This window comes from Sinocyclocheilus rhinocerous, unplaced genomic scaffold (genome assembly GCF_001515625.1).
Source record: "Sinocyclocheilus rhinocerous isolate Xijiao unplaced genomic scaffold, SAMN03320098_v1.1 scaffold480, whole genome shotgun sequence".
Taxonomy (NCBI): Eukaryota; Metazoa; Chordata; class Actinopteri; order Cypriniformes; family Cyprinidae; genus Sinocyclocheilus; species Sinocyclocheilus rhinocerous.
Window position 1 is genome coordinate 1,126,499 of NW_015655401.1, and position 20,769 is coordinate 1,147,267.

The 20,769-nt window shown below is 36.2% G+C and overlaps 1 protein-coding gene across 6 annotated transcripts in view; it reads left to right on the forward strand.

The window, feature by feature from the left end:
- LOC107718108 (thymocyte selection-associated high mobility group box protein TOX-like) overlaps positions 1-13,291 on the forward strand; it is a 69,861-nt gene extending 56,570 nt beyond the window's left edge. For 5 of the 6 annotated variants that reach the window (XM_016525060.1, XM_016525062.1, XM_016525061.1 and 2 more), the window contains 6 exons: positions 2,156-2,407; positions 4,498-4,728; positions 6,415-6,495; positions 6,922-7,278; positions 11,515-11,663; positions 11,759-13,291. In XM_016525060.1, coding sequence (XP_016380546.1) covers positions 2,156-2,407; positions 4,498-4,728; positions 6,415-6,495; positions 6,922-7,278; positions 11,515-11,663; positions 11,759-11,795 — 1,107 coding nt within the window. In that variant the 3' untranslated portion in view covers positions 11,796-13,291. Of the gene's footprint in view, positions 1-2,155; positions 2,408-3,070; positions 3,323-4,497; positions 4,729-6,414; positions 6,496-6,921; positions 7,279-11,514; positions 11,664-11,758 lie in introns of all 6 variants that reach the window. The other variant, XM_016525065.1, reaches the window with a different exon arrangement.
- Positions 13,292-20,769: the final 7,478 nt, after the last annotated feature.

Consider the following 20,769-nt stretch of genomic DNA (forward strand, 5'->3'; position numbering starts at 1 on the left):
AGCCAGTGTGTCTTTTAGCTTATAAAGATCTACAGTAACACAAGGACATGAAAAACACCCTCATTACTCTGCCTGAAAAAAAAAAGTCCTTATCATTGGGCTGTGGTTTTATTACCCTGAGCAAACAATTGGCTCTGATCTAGTCCAGCACTTAAGCTATTTATACCTTTTTAATGGAAACAGAAGGACATGAAAGTGCCCCTGAAGTGACAGCCGGAGTAAAGTAGACATTATTTTCCTCCCTTTAAAATGTCATTGGACTCCATGGAAAGCTGGGGTTCTCTCGTCCCTTTCATACGTCTCTGTCGCGCACTATAGGAAGATAAGCATGCAAATAGTCTCCTACTGTACATGTGATTACAATTTGCCCTGTGATTTAAAGGAAATTGATATCAAATGAGTATGACCTCCTTTGCAACACGGGTCAGTGTATCTGATGAAAAAACAGGCAGCCCAGGCAGCCATTTGTTATTTAAAACTTAAAATGTGCAGAACAGGCAACCTTTAGGGCTTTTGTCTGTGACCTTGTCACGTGACCTCTATTCATCCCTGGCAAGCCTTTGTCCTCTGTGTAGTGGAGATTAATGGTGAGCTCAGATAATAAATACCATCACAACCTCACTCTGACAAACGCGATTTGAGTTTTTTTCAGCAGCCATGTTGATCCTCTTGCCGTAAAGTTTTACTCGTTGGGAAATTTCGCTTGTTATTGCAGCATGATTAAACAATTTGTCTTTGATTGCACTCTTAGTTACTGCCAGAAAGCTTGTCCTGCCTCTAAGTTTTGTTTTACCAAGAAATAGAAAGGTGACCTTTATCAGCATGAGTGGTTTTAAGTTGAAATGTGTTTTCTACTCAAAACTGACCACATTGTCTTATTACCCACACAAGGTGGGTATTGTCTGGTTAAATAACAGAAAAAGTCCCCCTCAAGAAAATACAGATGTTTCAAAAGAAATCGAGTGGGAAGGGGTATAATACAGAAAACACCGAGCGTATTAATGAGGTGTGTGTGATGGTGAACGCATTTCGCTGAAAAATGAAACTTCCTCCTGTCCATTAACATTGTAATGGTTAAACCCCCTGAAAAGTTGAACAGTTTTCCACTGCAATCTTTTTTTTTCCCCAGCCATTTCATGAGAACTTGACATTTTCACCAGTGTCAGTTTATGATTAGTCAGTTAACCGCTAAAACCGCACAGATTGGAGAATTTCCTCGCTATTGCTGTGTAATGTTGTCACGTCTTTAGTCCTTTACATCCAATCAACTGCTTTCAGATACATGCTGAATTCTCGGAAATGAATAGTTTTTCTGATGCTCCATGACATGACATAAAAAAACGCTTTCAAGTATTTAACTGATTAATCAAGTTAAACATATGAAAGTCTTATTGTTGGCTAAAAATTAAAGCAGAATTTCATTTTTTAAATTAAACCGTATAAGTAAAAATATATACAGTATCACTTAATTGAAATTAAAAAATTTAGTTAAAAAATTAATAAATGTAAAAAAGCCCTGGCAACCATCCAGAACACCCTAGTATCATGGCAGTGACTTAAGCATCACTCAAAAATGCATAACATATTGTGTGGATGGCACAACATTTTTAAATATTAGACACTGCATTTCCCTGTGTGACTGTCAATGTCTGACAGTATGAAATATGTTAAATCTTTGCATTAGCATTATTCAGTGCTCTCACAGGCTCTCTTCGAAATAAGAGATGTTAGAAAGCAATTTCAGAATGTTTTGAGTAATGAGGGTCCAGTGTGTCTGAAGTGTTCATGCGGGGAGGGAGACATATAGTCACCTGTCCTTCAGAGAAATGCCCGTGGCTTCGAACCCCAAAGCTCCACCTGTCGGGGGCATTGTGTTGCATACAATGGTGGGCGTGGGGTACATTTCAGGTCACCTGTTGCTTCAGACAGTATCAGGTGACGGACTACAGCTACAGGGCTTGTCCTTTAAGAATATATATTTAAGAAAACAGTAGTCAAGTTGATTTTGCTACAACATTATGCTACAAGCTTTCATTCAACCGACAGACTTTCACCTTGCAACCAACAGAATGGCTTGAGGTTCAGTTTATTTGAAAGATTTATTTGGAAATCTAGGTATTTTTGTTTTAAATTAAGTTTTATTTTAATATTCCAGATGCAGCAAATGGTCAACTCAGACTCACGTTACGGCGGCCATCCTCAGGTGGACACGCTCAGACCCAGGGTCCAACCTGGCATGGTTCCTCAAGGTCATCTGACCACTATCAACCAATCACAACTCAATACTCAGCTGGGTCTGAATAACAACAATGGCACCCATGGATCCCCATCTCCACCAGAGAGCAAGTCAGCCACACCCTCCCCCTCCAGCTCCGTGCATGAGGACGATGCAGATGATGCTGCCAAGGTGAGAGAGAGAGTCTGCTACAGACTAGCATTCACTGCAGCAGGATGGTGAAAATCCAAACTAGTCATAAGGTATGGATGGAGACATTAGTGCTAGTTAACACTTGGATTATGCTTGTATTCATAGGTAGGCCTTTAAGGGATTTCTATTGTAACATTTCTGTTTAGCCGAGGTTAGTTTTAATAAGAATAGAACTTTTTACTTTGTAAAAGAATATTTCAGGTTCAGTACAAGTTAAGCTTAATCAACAACTTTTGTGACATAATGTTGATTACCAAAAATAAACAAATAAATAAATACATTTGTTATATTCTTAAAAATCATTTAAAAAAGGATTACAGCGAGTCACTTACAATGGAAGTGAATGGGGCCAATTCGCATATGTTAAAATACTCAATGTTTCAATAGAATAGGCACAAGGAATAAACAGCATGATCTTAATGTGAAGAAATCACAATTTTATCATTTTACAACTTCATCGCCATGGCTATGTAATTTCCTAAATCCTTAAAATTATAATTATGATTTAAACAACTTTACAGCTTACACAATACAGTTTTAACAGAAAAAAATTATGTAAGTGCTTTTCAAGTGTGTATTGAAAGATTTATTTGGAAATCTAGGTATTTTTGTTTTAAATTAAGTTTTATTTTAATATTCCAGATGCAGCAAATGGTCAACTCAGACTCACGTTACGGCGGCCATCCTCAGGTGGACACGCTCAGACCCAGGGTCCAACCTGGCATGGTTCCTCAAGGTCAGCTGACCACTATCAACCAATCACAACTCAATACTCAGCTGGGTCTCAATAACAACAATGGCACCCATGGATCCCCATCTCCACCAGAGAGCAAGTCAGCCACACCCTCCCCCTCCAGCTCCGTGCATGAGGACGATGCAGATGATGCTGCCAAGGTGAGAGAGAGAGTGTGTTACCCATTCTATGATCTCATGAATATAAAAGCTTATCTTCCTCACACACACACACGGTCACATAGACTATTTTATGCACTGTGGCAAAATAGAGTGTATTAAAAGGAATGAGTCACTGCTGACCTTTCAGCAAGTTGTTCTGCCATGTTTCCTTAAACATAGATTTGCTAAGACACTGATCTGCCTCAAGTCTGTTCTTCACAGCCAAAATACAGCACATTTTCTCCAAAACTCACATCAGTACTGATCCTCTGGAAAGTGTGGTCGTTTATGTGCTCTGCTAAGATATTTTTGTATCTTGTTTCCTAACATAGAAGACACGGCTCAGCATTAAAACGTCCAAACTGCACAATTACGAGCTACTTGTGTTTATATGAAGTGACACATTCTGATATTTCAGTCACTTAAATTAAAATGTTATGGACATTTTTATAGTTAGGATTGTTATGATTATGAAGCTTTAGGCTGGTGACTAATTTTAATCATAAAAGTAATTAAATTAATTGTCTGTTTAGATCATTTAACAGTCACAGTGTTAAAGTGTAAACTTAACATACATGCACCTTAAGAAATACATTTTCACACTGAACATTTTGTGATTTCGTTTAAAGCTTTCTAATAAATATTTAATATTTTGATGTATTTAAACTATTAGAATGGCGTATATGATCGTTTAAATATATCTATAATAAAATATTTTATTTGTCATTTTTAATGCAAAAATTAATAGTAAAATATGCATTTTATAGTATTTCTACATGCACTTCAAATTCCCTTATTTGGTTAGGCATATCTTTTAAAGTGAACAGATCAGCAACCGTAAACAGGCGATTATGTCATAATCACAACGCCCTATAGATGCTGCATATTAAAAGTAATATTTCATTGTCTAGAAATTGTTCTTTGCAACTGCAGGCTTGACATAAATAGTTATCCAGTGATCACAAACAACTGCAAACGTCATGGAAAATGATGGGTGAAAATGCGTGGGAACCCGGTATATACGAATAATGCACGATAGTCATTAAAATTTAAAAAACAGCTCCAGGCTTTGGAGACATGGTTCACTAACTAGCTTTAGGAAGTTGATTCATTCATAAAGCTGTTATTATGGCTTAATCTCATTGGATATCTATTGTTTACTCCTCATTTTTCAGGTGAATGGGGCAGAGAAGAGAGCAGCCACAGACATGGCCAAGAAGCCCAAAACCCCCAAGAAGAAGAAGAAGAAAGACCCCAATGAGCCTCAGAAGCCAGTGTCAGCCTACGCCCTGTTCTTCAGAGACACACAGGCAGCTATAAAAGGCCAAAATCCTAATGCCACATTTGGGGAGGTTTCCAAAATAGTGGCCTCCATGTGGGACGGTCTGGGCGAGGAACAGAAACAGGTGACCTTCTCTCTTTAATAAACCTTGCTCATGTGCAAATGTAAAAAATGTTCCTTTATCTTGCTGCGATCTTGTGGCTGACTCATAAAGACTGAGGTAATACAGCAGGAATTAGATTACTGTGTTTCTATACACGCAGCACACGTTTCCTTTATTAGCTAAGGTATTATCTACAATATATACAATAGTATATCCACATAAAAATTCGTTATAACAGCGGATGCAATGATGCAAATGTTGGTCAGAACATTTGTTGATTTTCCCTTGTGCAATTGGAGAATAACATTGCCTCCGCAGTGGTGTTGTGGTCTAACATCAGCATGGGTGTGCATGTAGGGGAAGTCTTAAAGTCAGGTGTGAAAACAGTGCAATATGTGAGATTTTTTTTTTTATTATTGGAACATAACAAACAAAGGTTGTGTGGGGTCTGCTAGTCGCTTTATCAAGTTTCGGTACACATTTGGCATGAATACAGTCTGTAATGTAGTATGCTACAGCATTGTTGTTTTCAGCATTTTTTATTGTATTCTGAAAAGGTTTAAAAGTTGATTTTCAAGTTACTTAAGACTATTTGAAATTAATAGTCCATCATTAATAGTTCAGTACTTAAAACATTTCAAGAAACTAAAACAAAAAAATGCATAGTTTATCCCAAAATGACTAAACAATACAAAGATATTTTGAAGTACATTTCAGCTGTTTTTGTTCATGTAATGAAAGTCAATGGGGTCCAAAACAACACTGGAACCCACTGACTTTAACTGTATGGACAAAAAAACAGTGAAACAAAATATCATCTATACCACAAAAGATAGAAAGACAGAATTGGAATGACAAAAGGATTTTCAGTTTGAGTACTTTTAAAGGTACACATTAGATCATGCAGTCAAAAAACAATTACTTTTCATTTGCTCTGCATTACAACAAATGTGTATGTCAAAGTGTTATATTAGCACTTATATAGTACAGTAAATACCCTTGAAATGTTTAATATCCTCATTAAGGTTCCTTTTCAGATTGAAAGCAGTGACGATAAAAAGGATTAGCACTTCTGTTAACACCTAGACTGTTTTTTAGGTGTGAAGAATGACATGACTACGAAAGCCGCTTCTGATTTCAGAATAAACACAACTGAAAGTACCCATTTCTCTCACCAAAGCCAACAGAGAGCATCTACAGTCATAAAAAGCTGTTTTCTTTTTTGTAATCATTTATTTTGTGCTCTTTTCACTATGTAAAACACTCAGCCGGTGAAGCTGATGAAAACACTTAAAAGTACTTTTACTCAGGAGAGGATGTTTGCCTGATAAAAGAACATCATGTCTCTCTGCTGTTTTTTTCTTTTCTTTCTCTATCTCTCTTCTTCTGTTGTCTTTTTAGTAGAGGTCTATTGGTTGAGGTAATAACAGCACAGATGTATTGATGGGCAAATAATTACACATATGCCTCAACTGAAAGAATTATGGGAAATATGGACAGTCCATAAAGGCAGAAGAACAAGCGATGGATAAAGTGGGCTGCACTTAAGCACCATTTCAGTGCTCCAACAACAATTACGCATTATGGCTCATAAATGGACTGCCATTAGATCCCATTTCTAAGAATAATTGTGCACAGGAACATGAAGAACAGCTTTGGCCTCTTAATATATATTTTTTTCTTTGTTTGTTTATTTTATCATGGCAGATGTACAAGAAAAAAACAGAAACCGCAAAGAAGGAGTACCTCAAACAGCTGGCTGCATACAGAGCGAGCCTCGTGTCTCAGGTAAATGACTCTGGGCTATTGATATGGGTACATGCTTTAAAACAGTGACGTTTAAGAAGGGACATTTCGAGATGTTCCTGTTTGGCAGTTTAGAGATGTTTTTGAGACGGCTTGAGTAATAAATAGACTCCTTTTGCACACCTACATGGAAAAATTACGAAGAAGCCGTGAAAAAAAAAATCTCATGCTATCGTAGCTTGCAAGAAATCCTATATTTAATATATATAGCAACATTTAAGGCATGCAACCTGAATGGAAATATTGCAAGCAGGATTGAGCAGAATATATACAAAGAAATCCAATATTATATATTTTTTTTTATTTTATATATTTTTATATACAAATCTAAATCTACAAATTAATACAATTTAGATTGTTTAACATTTATGCAACCAACAACTAAAACACTTCTTTAACTTTCTCTAGAGCTACAATGACCTAGGCGATGTGAAGGCATCACAGGCCTCTCACATGCTCGGACCCAAGCCACCAGTTTTCTCCGGGGCAGGCCAGTCTCACCCAGGTCTCTACATGGCTCCTCCGTACCACCAGCAGCCAGGACTCAGTCCCCACCTGCCCCCAATGCAGCCAGGCCTAGCCCGAGGTGGTGCATCCCGGCCCAACGCTCCCATGCCAGGAGCGGTGAGCATGGGCAGCATGACGGGCTCGTCCCCACCTCCGCTGCAGATCAGCCCCCCCTTACACCAGCACCTCAATCTCCACCAGCAACAACAGCAGCTCAGCAGCCACCCGCTGCCCATGCACTCCCCATCCATGGCCCAGGTGAGACATATACTGATGGTTTTCACAATCAGTAATGCACTTCTTTCATTTTAGATACTTTTGAGTCAAGACTTGTATATTTCAAATAAGTTCCTATATATACAATACCATTCAAAAGAAAGAAAGAAACTCATAACTATACTCAGCAAAGATGCAATAAATTGCACAAAAGTGACAGTAACGACATTTATGACAACTAAAGAATTCTATTTTAAATAAATGCTGAACGTTCTTCTGAACTTTCTAGTCATCAAAGAAAAAAGTAGCACTGCGTCCAGAAAAATATTAATCAGGACAACTGTTTTTAAAATGAATAATAATAAGAAATGTTTTTGAGCACCAAATCAGCATATTACAATGATTTCTGAAGGACCACGTGACACTAAAGACTGGAGTAATGGCTTCTGAAAAATTCAGCTGAATAAATTCCATTGTAAAAGAGGAAACAGTTATTTTAAATTGTAGTAATATTTCAAAATATTACTGTTTTTACTGTATTTTTTGATCAAATAAGCACAGCCTTGGTAAGCATAAACCTTTAATAATTTTCAGAAGTGTGGGTCAGTAAGGTAGATTTAGTCTTAAAAACCTACATTTAATGTAAAAAATATATTTATCTAATATATTCATTTTACTTTTTATGATTGTAAACATTCAAAAACATAAATATTTAAATTCATACTTTCGAACAAACAAAATCAGCATGAAATTGACTTCATTTAATTGAATTAATCTAAATTGACCTCAGTTTAATTGATAAATACTGTATATTATCTTGGACTTCATGTGAACGGTTCACCCAAACCAAGGACCGCTCATATAGAGAGCACTTTTCACCATCCATTCCAATCAATTCCTAATGGATAGCATCAAGCCCCTCCCTTTATTTGTATTTTTATTTTAATGTGAAATATATCACATTCTGAATCTAAAATAGGTTGCAAACTCTATTTCATGTTGAATTTAATCAAGAAAGACATTAGCGGTCTTTTCACTGTTATTAAAACAAGACCAAAAAGAGGCAAGACAGACACCAGGCTAGGCCAATTAAAGGATCTGTTCCCCCGCCAATCTATTTTCCATAAACCTCTCAGAGAACCCGCCTTGTCGGATTCTTCTCCAATTTCCATTATACATTATCATGGAACAGATAGTGAAGCATATATGTGCGTGTATGAATTTGAAAGTGGAGGAAGTGCTGTTTATGCAGCAGATGCAGCACCGTTTCATTTTTCATCATTTCCGGCCCCTTCAGCCTATCTCTCGCGCCGGCGAATGAGGTCAAGAGAGGAACCATTAATATCTGCCAGCTTGTTTTATGTCCACGCCGAGCAAAAAAATCCCAGCATATCACACAGACAGATTTTCAATTTTCTTTCTGTAATAAACAGATGCATTAGGATTTGGATGTGACTTAAGGTTGCACAAAAAAACTCACATTGAGATTGATGAATACATCAGTGTGGAAGACAAAACGCCTCAGCTATCTGATGAAAACAGTTTTTCAGACTGGGCCGAAGAAAATGAAATTAGTTCTCTGCTAAAGTGTATAGGAGGAGAAGGCTGGTTTTTGAGGACGTAGATAACAAAAAGCAAAGCAAAGAAAGCAAATAAAGCCTCTACCCATTCACACACACACAAAAAAAATCTAATTAAAGAGAAAACGACCTCTTTTGAAATAACATTCACCGTGTTTATTGCCTCTCCTGCTTTAACGTGGGAGGAGGAAGAGAGCGTTTCAACTGCAGCCCTACGTTAAAACTCAGCCTCATTATTAGCATCAGTGCTAATTAAACCCTCGTTCCTCTAATAGAGATCTCAAGCAAGAGGTGGTTAAAGAGAGGTTTGAAGCCCAAGTTTTCTTAAGCACTCGCGGTGATGGCGAGAACACCGTTAAGAGTTCGGTGTTGAAGGTCTCAGTAGCCTTGAGTTGTGCTGGAACTTCAGTGGGATTGAGATGAGGTTGTAATAAGGTCCTAATGAATAGCACCCTTGTGCCTGGAAGCTCTTTAAGAGATGAGCATCAGCTGGGAGGCAGGACTGACTGGTGCTGGAGAGAAGGAGAGGGCGGAGAATCACATTGTCTTGGGGTAAACAGAGATTAGCTTCATAAAGAGATGAATCAGGTGGTCAGGAGAACAGGTGACACGCTATCCAATGACAGCAGTTTAATCTTTCACCGCGCTGATGTTGAGTGACGAGCTGTTTGTGTTTGAATTGTGTTTTTTTGGTAGGAATCATTAAGGAAATACATGGCAACGTATAGATTCCATCAAGGACGAAACCAAAAAACATATTTCCAATTCAAACTGTTGCTGCAAAAGTTCGCCATTCACATCTGAATATGAAAGGCCTATTGTTGTAAGTTTCTCTTCCTGTGCCCGCTGGGAATTCTGGGAAACGTTGTATTTAAAAGAGCAACTGCTCGATTGAATTTCATGTGCTTCTTTTTTATCACTCCTCGGCAGGAAAATTAACTATTGCTGTGGATGATCATCGTCGTAAGGCAAAAAAAGTGTCTTAATTTTCATGCAGATTATAGTGTGAATTTGTCTGAAGTCCAATTTTAGATTACCACAGGGCTCCTTGCATGGCTGTGTCAATCTTTTGGAGGAGAGTACGAATGCTTAAACTTGGCTTTTCTCTCCTTGGTTTGGGGAGTTCTTAAGCCTGTTCCGCAGATCCTGCCTTTATGGGAGAATTTTTAAATCCAAAGGGGAGTAATAATCCTCGTTCATTTTTGCATATTTTTGGAGAGCAAACACAAACGCGCGGTTCAACTTTTTCGGTGAGCCGAGGCGGGCTGGGGGTAGGTGGGGCGGGCTGTCTTGCTCTTTCAGGCAGATTCTCTTGTGTACCACTGAGATTAACTTCCTTTTCACATGCAGTCTTTCTTAGGCTAAGAACAGAGAAGAAGTCTTCAAATTAGAATATCTGCTTCGTTTATTTTTCGTCTCCCCGACCACCGAATGCAGTTTCTCATTAATGTTCATTTGAGGCTGCTTGCATTACACTGTCATCATGTCCAGTCCACTTCAGATCGTGTAGGATGTTTGCTGGAATTCGATTGGACGAGCTGCTTTGCTCTGGTTTCTCTCAGAAAAACGGGAAGGCTAGTTCGGCATTTTGATGCCAGACTTTAATACAACTCAATGTTAAACTATTGAATTCGTGGGACACTTCACCCAGAAATGAAAATGATGTAATTCCAGACCCATTTGCTGAGTGGAACTCAAAAGTAAACATTTATGAAAATTCATGACAGAGGTCTTGCCACACAACTATAGCTTTAATATGTCAAGCTCCAAAAAATGACAAATAAATAATTAAAATTAGTCCATACAATTTGTATACTATAATACAAGTGTTCTTTTGTGTGAACAGACACAAATTTGAGTCATTATTCACTGATAATCTTCCCCTCCCTTTAGGTCAAATGTATTCTTTTGAAAGAAATTAACATTCAATTGATCAAAAGTGACAGTAAAGACTTCTACATTATGAAATGTTTTGATTTCAAATAAATGCTGAAAATAAATACTGAACTAAAAATGTATCATGGATTTCACAAAAATATTAAGCAGCGCAACTTTTTTCAACATTAGTAGTAATAAGAAATGTTTCTTGAGCAGCATAATCAACATATCAGAATGATTTCTGACGGATCATGTGACACTGAAGACTGGAGTAATGATTTTACATCACAGGAATAAATGAAATTTCAAAATATATTCAAATAGAAAACAGTTTAAATTGTAATAATATTTCACAATATTACTGTCTTAGTGTATTTTTTGTGAAAATAAATGCAGCATATGTGAGCATAAGATAGTACTCACATTTTCATCTACTTATTACTTAAACAACACATTTAAATTTCAATTCCCCACACAAAGCCATTGTATGGCTTTAAAACACTGTAAATACAACTGCTAAACAACCCATAGTCACTATATGAGCTGTTTTATATGACAAGAGCTTCGTAACCATTACATAAAAAGTCTATTTTTGTGTTTTACTGACAAAAACAACAGCATGACAGCGAATGAATAACTAATGCTTGGACTGTAAAAGGAACGATTCCTTTAACATTGTGCTGCAATACTTTATTCTGGCTTATAAATGATTATCATTATAGAGGCTCTCATACCTCTGCACTATAGGCCTTGACTTTGTGGGACCTGCAGCATAAGATCTAATATGTAATCTGCTATTGTGTTCTGCTCTCCCTCTCAGGGTTTCCCCCTTCAGACAGAGTATCAGAGCATGGTAAATGTCACATCCTCTGCCGGACCTGGCCTGTCCCCTTCAATGGACTACCGCACTGGCTGCAGGAATGGACCGACCCAGGGCCTGGACTGGACCCCTGACTACTGCGGCAATGGGTGAGCGGACACTAGCGAGATCAATCACCATCATTCAGGAAAAAAAGCTAATTTCTGCGACAGCCATTTTGACTTGTTCGTATTTCCCTCCACAGAAATCTGCAGAGGGACAAAGCCCTGTACCTGACCTGATCGACATGTCCAACCGCACGCTCCTTCACGCTCACAGGACAAAGGCAGTTCCTCATCCCAGTACAGTTATTCAGGGCCTGATTGTTCAGGCCTTATTTTAGACTAGACACAATCCACGCATCAGCAAACCAACGTTTGAATGTTTTCTTTCTCATGGCTCACACTTTAGTGCACCCTACCGTGGTGGCTTTGGAATTTGTATCTCCTTCTAGCTTCTGACATTCAGACATTTTGGATCTTTAAAATAGAGTTTAAATCATTGAAAGCATGAACATGTAAATTGTATGCTAAAATTTGTTTGAATGCAATCACCTCTCTAATGATATTGACTTTTAACGCCCTCCTATTGTTCCGCGTCCTCGTTGCGTACCTAATAAGAGGCCGTGTATGGAAACCCCCTGTAGACGTGTGTTTTATTGGAGATTGCTCATGGTTTTTAAGACGTTGCGTAGGTCAATTTGCCTCGCAGGAAGGTTGTGTCAATCCATTGGTTTCTAAGCACTTACCGCTGCGTGTCGGAGACTCCAAGCTCTCGCTGACAAACGGCGGAACGAAAACCAAAACAGAACTTGTGCAAAGAGGAAAATCACAATCCGCAAAAAGAAAAGAAAAACAAAAAGCCACAAAAAAAGAATGCAGATGATATGACTCCTGCGTCTCACCCCACTCCTCTTTCTCGTCGTATCATTCTTCCTCTCTGTAATGATCTTTTCTAGTCAACTGCCTTAGAAACAGAGTTCTGTTGTAAGTATAAAACAGTCGCTCATAGGAACGTTATGAACGGCCGGACGGGTTGTTTCACGCAGCCCTCGTTTTAAGCTGTAAATAGAATCTGTGTTACTCCTAGAGTATAAGAATTCAACTTTTTTTTCTAGTAACAATGTGATTTTGAATTGGACCACACCAGTTCGTTTAAAACTCGAAAAGGGAGAATTAGCCAAGAGGGCTAAGTTCTTGGCAGCGGAAGTCGCTGTTGATTAGACCGACAAAAGAGACTAAAAAAGTATTCTTTTCCCAAGTTTAAGAACGTAAAGGTTGATGGCATCAACCAGCGAGGCAGCATGAAATGATTCATTAAGGAAAGTACTAAAGAAAAGTTTATTTTGTATTACGCAAAATACTTCTTTTGTATCACTTCTGGCATATTGATTAATGTCATCCAAACTATGTGTATGAAACTGTCAGATGCTTATAATGTGTTAATTAGAAGAAACAGTGGCAGATTGGAGAGTTGCTGTATAACCCTGGCATATGGCTGATCATTTACTATTCCTCTACACTGTGTCTATATGAGATCTTTTTATGGTACTTGTTTGCGCCTATTTATGAAGGAAAAAAATAACTGTAGGTGTTTTTTGAGTAATTATGTTAGAGTTCCAGGGATGTTTTTCTGTTCATTTGTTTTGACAGAATTGATCCAGGCAACAATGTGAATAATTCCTATTTAGTTTTTATTGTGTTTGAAAATAAATAAAGGCAAACCTGCATTTTTGTGCAGTAATTAATCAACGAGTGTCACGAGTGTTTCATTACGAGGAATTCAGGGCAAAATATTTGTATTGAATATTATTTGAAACATTTATAACCTCATAATTCCTCTGCCAGGAAAAAGGTCAAGCTTAAGTTTATGTATAATGAACACTAATTCACTTCCACACTCATATCTGGGTCACAGTGTTGTTGATGCAGAGTGTAATAATAACAATCCATTTTCCAACCATGAACACAGCACAAATAACCCTCCCAATGTCAAGAGCACATTCCTGCCCTGCCATACAGCTGCCTAAGACTGATTTTTCTAAGGTTTTTACATATTGATCTCCCTCGAAATGCTTACTTAGTGTCATTTAAGTCATTGTTTTCCTAAAGTCCCCATTATACATAGAAATAACAGTAATCTGAATTTTGTCCTATTTATGTCAATGTTCCCAAAACTATTTATATAGTTATTTATATTGTCAGGAGAGATACTTTGTTGTATGTTATATAGTTATCTATATAACATACAACAAAGTATCTCTCCTGACAATATAAATAACTATATAAATAGTTTTGGGAGCATTGACATAAATAGGACAAAATTCAGATGTACCATTAGATTACTGTTATTTCTATGTATAATGGGGACTTTAGGAAAACAATGACTTAAATGACAAATGGTACATCTGAATTTTGTCCTATTTATGTCAATGCTCCCAAAACTATTTATATAGTTATTTATATTGTCAGGAGAGATACTTTGTTGTATGTTATATAGTTATCTATATAACATACAACAAAGTATCTCTCCTGACAATATCATCCACCACTCAAAATGAACAGACCTAAAATAGTAGGTTAATTATTTAGACTTGTTCAAAAATTCTTGATTGTGAAAGTACAAATCATAAAACAATTATGTACAGCCGAGAGTGTTTTTATTAGTTGTAGTTTGAGGTAAAGCAAGGTCAAAGTTAGGTTCTGTAAACAGAAATGAACTTCCTTATGACCTAAAACCCTATTTGGACAATGTCCAGCCTTAATGGACTTTGTATAGGAGTGTCACTAGAAGCTAAAGACAGATTAATAGACTATAATCTCTATTATGACTGCCTTGCTGTTTTTGAAAACGACAGCTCCTCGTCATGGAGTTCATGTTTAGTGATGGAAAAATATTGCCATCTAGTGGCCAAAGGCAGAATAGCAGCGGGCCTATGGCGTGATCTATGGCAAGGCCCAAATGCTAATATTATTCATATATGATTTTCCCATTAAATGATGATTCATATTCCAGTTAAACCTGGTTTAACGACAGGTAAATGTTCAGTGTGAGTGACAATGTGATTTACCAAGGTGACTCTGCGGAGCTAACAGATGGAGCAATAGGTGACTAATGTTACTCTGTACTGATCCTTATCACTTCATCCAAAACAAAGAGTTAAAGAAAGAAAAACAGAAATCCTCCCCCTGAAACCAGCCTTTCCTACTTGCTCACTGTCCAAAAACAGTTGATAAAGTGTCCAAGCACCAAAAATGAAAAGAAAAGAGTAAACAGCTGTATGTTTTGCCTTTAATTTAAATCCTTAACTGCCTTTAACTCCCCTGATCAGAGCTATAATGTAAACTATCAGCACTTTGTTTCTCTGTGAAAAGACTGGCAATAAACACACAAACTGAAGATCTGTTAAAGGGATAGTTCACCCAAAAGTGAGAATTCTATCATTTACTCATCCTCCACTTGTTCCAAACCTGTGAGACTTTCTTTTTTCTGCTGAACACAAAAGAAGATAGTTCAAAGAATGTATCCAAACAGCTGATGGTCCCCATTTACTTCTAGAGTATCTTTCCATATCATGGAAGTCAATGAGGAACATCAGCTGTATTCTTTAAAACATATTTTATGTTCAACAGAAGACAGAAATTCAAACAGCTTTGGAAGAACTTGAGGTTGAGTAAATGATGACAGAATTTTCATATTTGGGTGAAATATGTCTTTAATGCTTATTCATGGTTCCCTGACTCTTCATAAAAATGAACAAGTTAAAGCACTGAGAAGCCAAATCTGCCAAGCTTACAAGTTAGAAGGGCTGAATCCTAATTCACCTACTTCCACTAATTACAAACTGCACATACTGAAATGGAAAAGTATTTTTTCAGTATGTATGATCATGATGAGACCATTTAAAATACATCTGTGTGTCCCCTACTCTAATACAAGCGGTTGTGGACAATATTAGCTCAAAAGCATGAAAACACACACACACACACAAACCCCGAAATTGTATGGCAATCATGCAGCTTTGACATAGTATTTTTACAATATTGTTGTTTTGGACATACTAATCCTAATCTTGAGTGCTTCAAAGCAGGCTCAGTCTCAAGAAACAGCAAGCATCAATTTGTGTCGGCATTACTTACTATTGATATAATTAACAGGAAACATCTAATTAGATCCTGAACAAATATTTACACTATTGTTCATAAGTTTGAGGTCAGTAAAGTCTTTTCATGTTGTTCCATGTCCTCGAGGCTACATTTATTTGATCAAAAATACTGTAAAAACTGTAATATTGTGAAATACTAATGTAAAATAACTGTTTTCTATTATAATATATTTTCATATGTAATTTGAAACGAATGCATTTATTTGAAAAAAAGTTATTGTAACATTATTTGTCTTTACTGTCACTTTTGACCAATTAAATGCATCTTTATTGAATAAAAGTATCAATTAAAAAATCTTACTGACCCCAAACTTTTGAACACTGGTGTACCTAATTTAGCATTTATTTAAATTTTTTTAATCATGTTTCCACTAACCGTAGACATAAATACAATTCTTTCTTTTTAAGAAAATGCATAATTTGTCTCCTACTTCAAAACAGATGTTTGTCTTACAGCCTTTAAAAGTTTATTTACATTTTTTGCCAGCCTGGTCAAGCTTGGTATTGCAATTATTGCAATTTTGAGGAAAAAAGAATGACAGTTACAGGTTTACATAAATGTGGTAAGATGATACTTCCTTATTAAGGTCATTACTAGTAAATTTTTCCATACCTTCAACCATGAAAGTAACAGACATGCCAAAGCCATTATACTACTAGACTTTACTGTAGTGCTTAAGGAATAGCATTAATTATGAAAATAACTATCATTAGCTTAAATCACAAATGGCACCATGTTCTAAGAATGAGCCAGCAGAGTTTCTGGAAGTGCTGGGTGACTCCAGCAACAGAAACACAACTATGTAGGAAATAAAAGATACCAATTCAACCAGAGTCCATCTCTTGTTGAAAATAATTAGTCAGTTTTACTTTTACAACATCAACAAAGTCTGATGTTTAAAGAAACAGACCTAAAGCCACTGTTCTGACCTTTATTTGACTGGCTTTGCAAAAGGGTTTTTGATAGCAACCTGTTTGAGCTTGCCCATTGTGTAATCCTGTTGTCCTCACCAATTAATACTGTTGACACTTTACTGAAAAGGGAAAAGGGAGGGCTTGCAGCTGCATGTTAAGTCATTTATGTCTTGTTTCAGCAGTGCATGTGCACCAACTTCCACTATTAGAGATAAAAACACTCTGCTTCAAATTCTCTGTATGCAGTACCACAATATAACCTTTTCTTTTCATCAGAAGCAACATTGAATTCTCTCATCTGTAAGAGTACACAAACCACATGGGCTATAGATAAATGTGATGGCACATTCTACACTCAAAACACTAACTTTACCCCCTAAACTGCATATGTGGGATACAATTAGATTCAATGTTTGCATGTAATTGTGTGTGTGTGTGTGTGTGTGTGTGTGTGTGTGCCTAACCTCAGGTTGCTCCAGGGGGCCTGTCACTGTAATTAGTGTACTGAAAATCACTTTGGATGAAAGCATCTGCTAAATGACAGCTTGATGTTTACTTTCTTACTAACTATAAATCTGAACATAAACACGTTCTTTAACATTGCCTATCAATCCTTAAAGATAACAGATGGAAAAAGAAATAAAAAAGACTGCATATGGAAAACATGTTATTAATACAAACTCCATTTTAATATTAAAAATAGCAAACTAAATGTGAAAACAATTAGTTCATATGTTACAGTGAAAAATGCTGTATTTGAGGATTTCCTGCAAGGTCATACAGCATAGCATTTAATTTCAAATAAATTTCTAGTAGAAGTGTTCAACATTGATATCAATAATAAATGTTTCTTGAGCACCAAATCAGCATATTAGAATGATTTCTGAAGGATCATCTGACATTGAAGACTGGAGTAATGATGCTGAAAATTCAACTTTCAGCCATCACAGGAATACATTTGAAAATATATTCAAATAGAAAACAGCAATTTTACATTTTAATAATATTGCACAATATTAAAATGTTTTTAAAAACATTTTACCATCAACTCCAAACTTTTGAACAGTAGTAGAACAGCTAGACTGTTTTTAGTTTAGTTTAGTTTAGTTTTGTAGGGTTAAACTCCATTTCAAACCAACCTCTAATCTAGACCCATGAAATGCTGTCCCATGACTTGATGCAAGCACTAAATCAAAATTCCAGATGTTACGAGACCAGAAATCAACAACTTTTGTTATATTATAAAACACTGTAACAGCAGACTATATGAACTGTATTAGTCAGCATAACATTATCCAAATAATCGCCATTTTCTAACTCACTATTGTCATTAAAACATTGTCTTCAAGCATTCTAAATAAAATACTTGTTTAATTCATACCAGTACATGGCTGTGGCAAGCGAAAACAAAAGGACAATACAGTCTGTGCCAGGAGAGACTGATTTTTCTCCTCAAATGTGTAAATCCATTTTTGCAACCACATTCTACTTCACACAGACCATTTTGGTCTCATCTGCATTTTAAATGATTGATCTGTCTCTTCAGGTATTAAAAAAATTCAGGCGAGTAAATCCATTGAACACTAAAAATTGCCAGCCTTTGGCTACAGCAGAAACTTTGCTTCTATATAGTCCATTTCCATATCTGAACTCCATATTTGAAGTATTATCCTAAATTACAGTGGCCTTGAGATAATCTTTATGAAGCAGTTAAGATAATATAAAACAATGAACTACTCTTCACTTTTCAGTTACACCCGCCGTATAATTTTTCTATCAATTAATGATACTCCATCCAAATGGCTACAGCCTAAAATGCCTGAAGCTGACATATAATATACAACATGACTGATAATAACCTACAACATCGTGACAGACATTTCCCTTTTATTGTCTTGCACAAACAACTCTAACCCTGTAAAAGGTCACAAGCAAACAACTAATTCAGATGTATTATTTACACTGGCGAACAGCATCTGTCTGTTGACTGTCATCAGGTTCTGTGGAAAAGGCAAAAAAAATCTCATCTATCCCTTACTAAATTGCATATAACTCTAAAATTCTTCAGAAATATAATTTAACACATTTCACATCACCTATGAGACCAATAAGTTATCACAATCTGAAATATATATCACATAACGTTACCATAAGATGTTGACTCACTGATCTGTGTGAGGCCCATTGTCACCACAGTTGAGTGAAAAATATGATTCTGGAAGTCATAATAATAAGAAGCTTTCATATTGAAAAAAATTTTCATAATAATGACTGTGATAATAATGAGAAACTATCTCATAATTGTGACTTAGTTACTCGTAATAATGACTTCTCACAACAATTTTCCCATACAAATGAAATACTATCTCATAATCATGACTTATGAGATACTTTATCATAATAATAAAAACTTTATTACAATAAGGAAATACTTTCTCATAATAATGACTTAACATCTCATAATGAGATGCTTTCTCATTAAGATAAAATAATAATGAATTAGCATCTCATAATAATGAGATACATTTTCATAATAATGAAATACTTTCTCGTAATAATGACTTGTCTCATAAGTGAGATTCTTTCTCATTATAATGAGAAACGTTCTTGTAATAATGACTTGATGTGCATATGTGTGTGTTGAAGAAAAAGATGCTATATGCAAAACTGCATATAAAAAATATAATAGATTATACTTTGATTACACTGACTTTAATGAAAACTTGCCACGTTTATTGTTCTCACATTTACACAAGTGTGCCATCACTCCCTTCTTTGCACATGTGTAGATTAAGTCAGAATTAAGAGAAAGTGTCTCATTATTGTGAAAAAGCAGTTCATAATTACGATAAAGTTTCTCATTAAGGAACTGAGTCATTGTTATAAGAAAGTTTTTTCCAGAATATTACGAGATATTGCCTGATTATTATAAGAAAATTTCTCATTATAATGAGATAACTAAGTCATAATTATAAGTAAGTTTCTCATTATTATGACTAACAGAATCATATTTTTTTATTAAATGGGCTTCCATAGATCAGTACGTCAGTTGTAATTAATTAAATATTTAAGACATTATATGTTGAAGTTCAATCTAATGCAAAGTGATCTTTTGTAGTTGGTGTTGGCAAGTTTGTTACATAATCAGGTCAAGGTCAAAGTGTACAGCAGTGCACACTAGTCAGTTCCCTGAAGACAGCTGCCCGGGTTTACTAAGAGTCACTTTAATATTTGCATATTGTGCTCATGCTTATCAACAGAAGAGGTGGTTGCTAAGCGTGTTGTCCTTGACACAATCTATGTGTTTATCAACTAGATTTAGGTCTATGTCAGGATTACTTTTGACCATTTGGCATCCTCAGATAGTGATAGTGATGAACAGATGTTAAGGAAAAGGTAAACGGGGGTAACAAACATTGACTTGCTGAAATAATTGTGGGCTTTTGAATATGTAGCCTATTGTGATTGTGCATAATCTATTGGCTGGATTATGTTATTATTATAAATATTGTTGTTGTTATATGTTTTAAGATCCTTCCATGTCTTTTTTTTTTTTAAAAAGCTGCTTTGCTGGGGTTTTTTTTTTTTTTTTGCTCATCTGGTTTAAGCTGTTCTCCCACACAGGCCAAGCTAGCTGGTCTCCCAAAACAGTCTAAAACCACCAAACAGACCAACCTGGTGAGGTTGTGAGATGAAATAAAACCAGCACTGGAGCTTATGCTGGTTTAGGATTTTTTGGTTTAGGAGTTGTTAAAAGCTTAATTAAGTTATCTGCAGAACTTCCAACAAATTAAACATGCCCCTTTTTCTACAACACTGCAGCAGAAATGTAAGCATCGTATTTTTACCTGTCAAGCAGAAACAAACGAGTTCGTCGTATGTTCTCAAACGCGATGAACGCTCAGTCCAGCGATGAAAAGGTGGAGCAATGTCAACCTTTTTTTTTTTTTTTTTTTCACATCGAATTTTGGTCTCTTTATTTTCCGGTGTATTCCTATTAACTTTTAAGATGTTTGAACTTTTTGCACCCTCCAAACGTACGAAAACGCGATCCAAATTAATCTTTTACGCACTCAGTTTCCGGCTTCCCATATATGGACTGCGCTGTGAACGCCCAAAATCGGAAAACTTCTCAA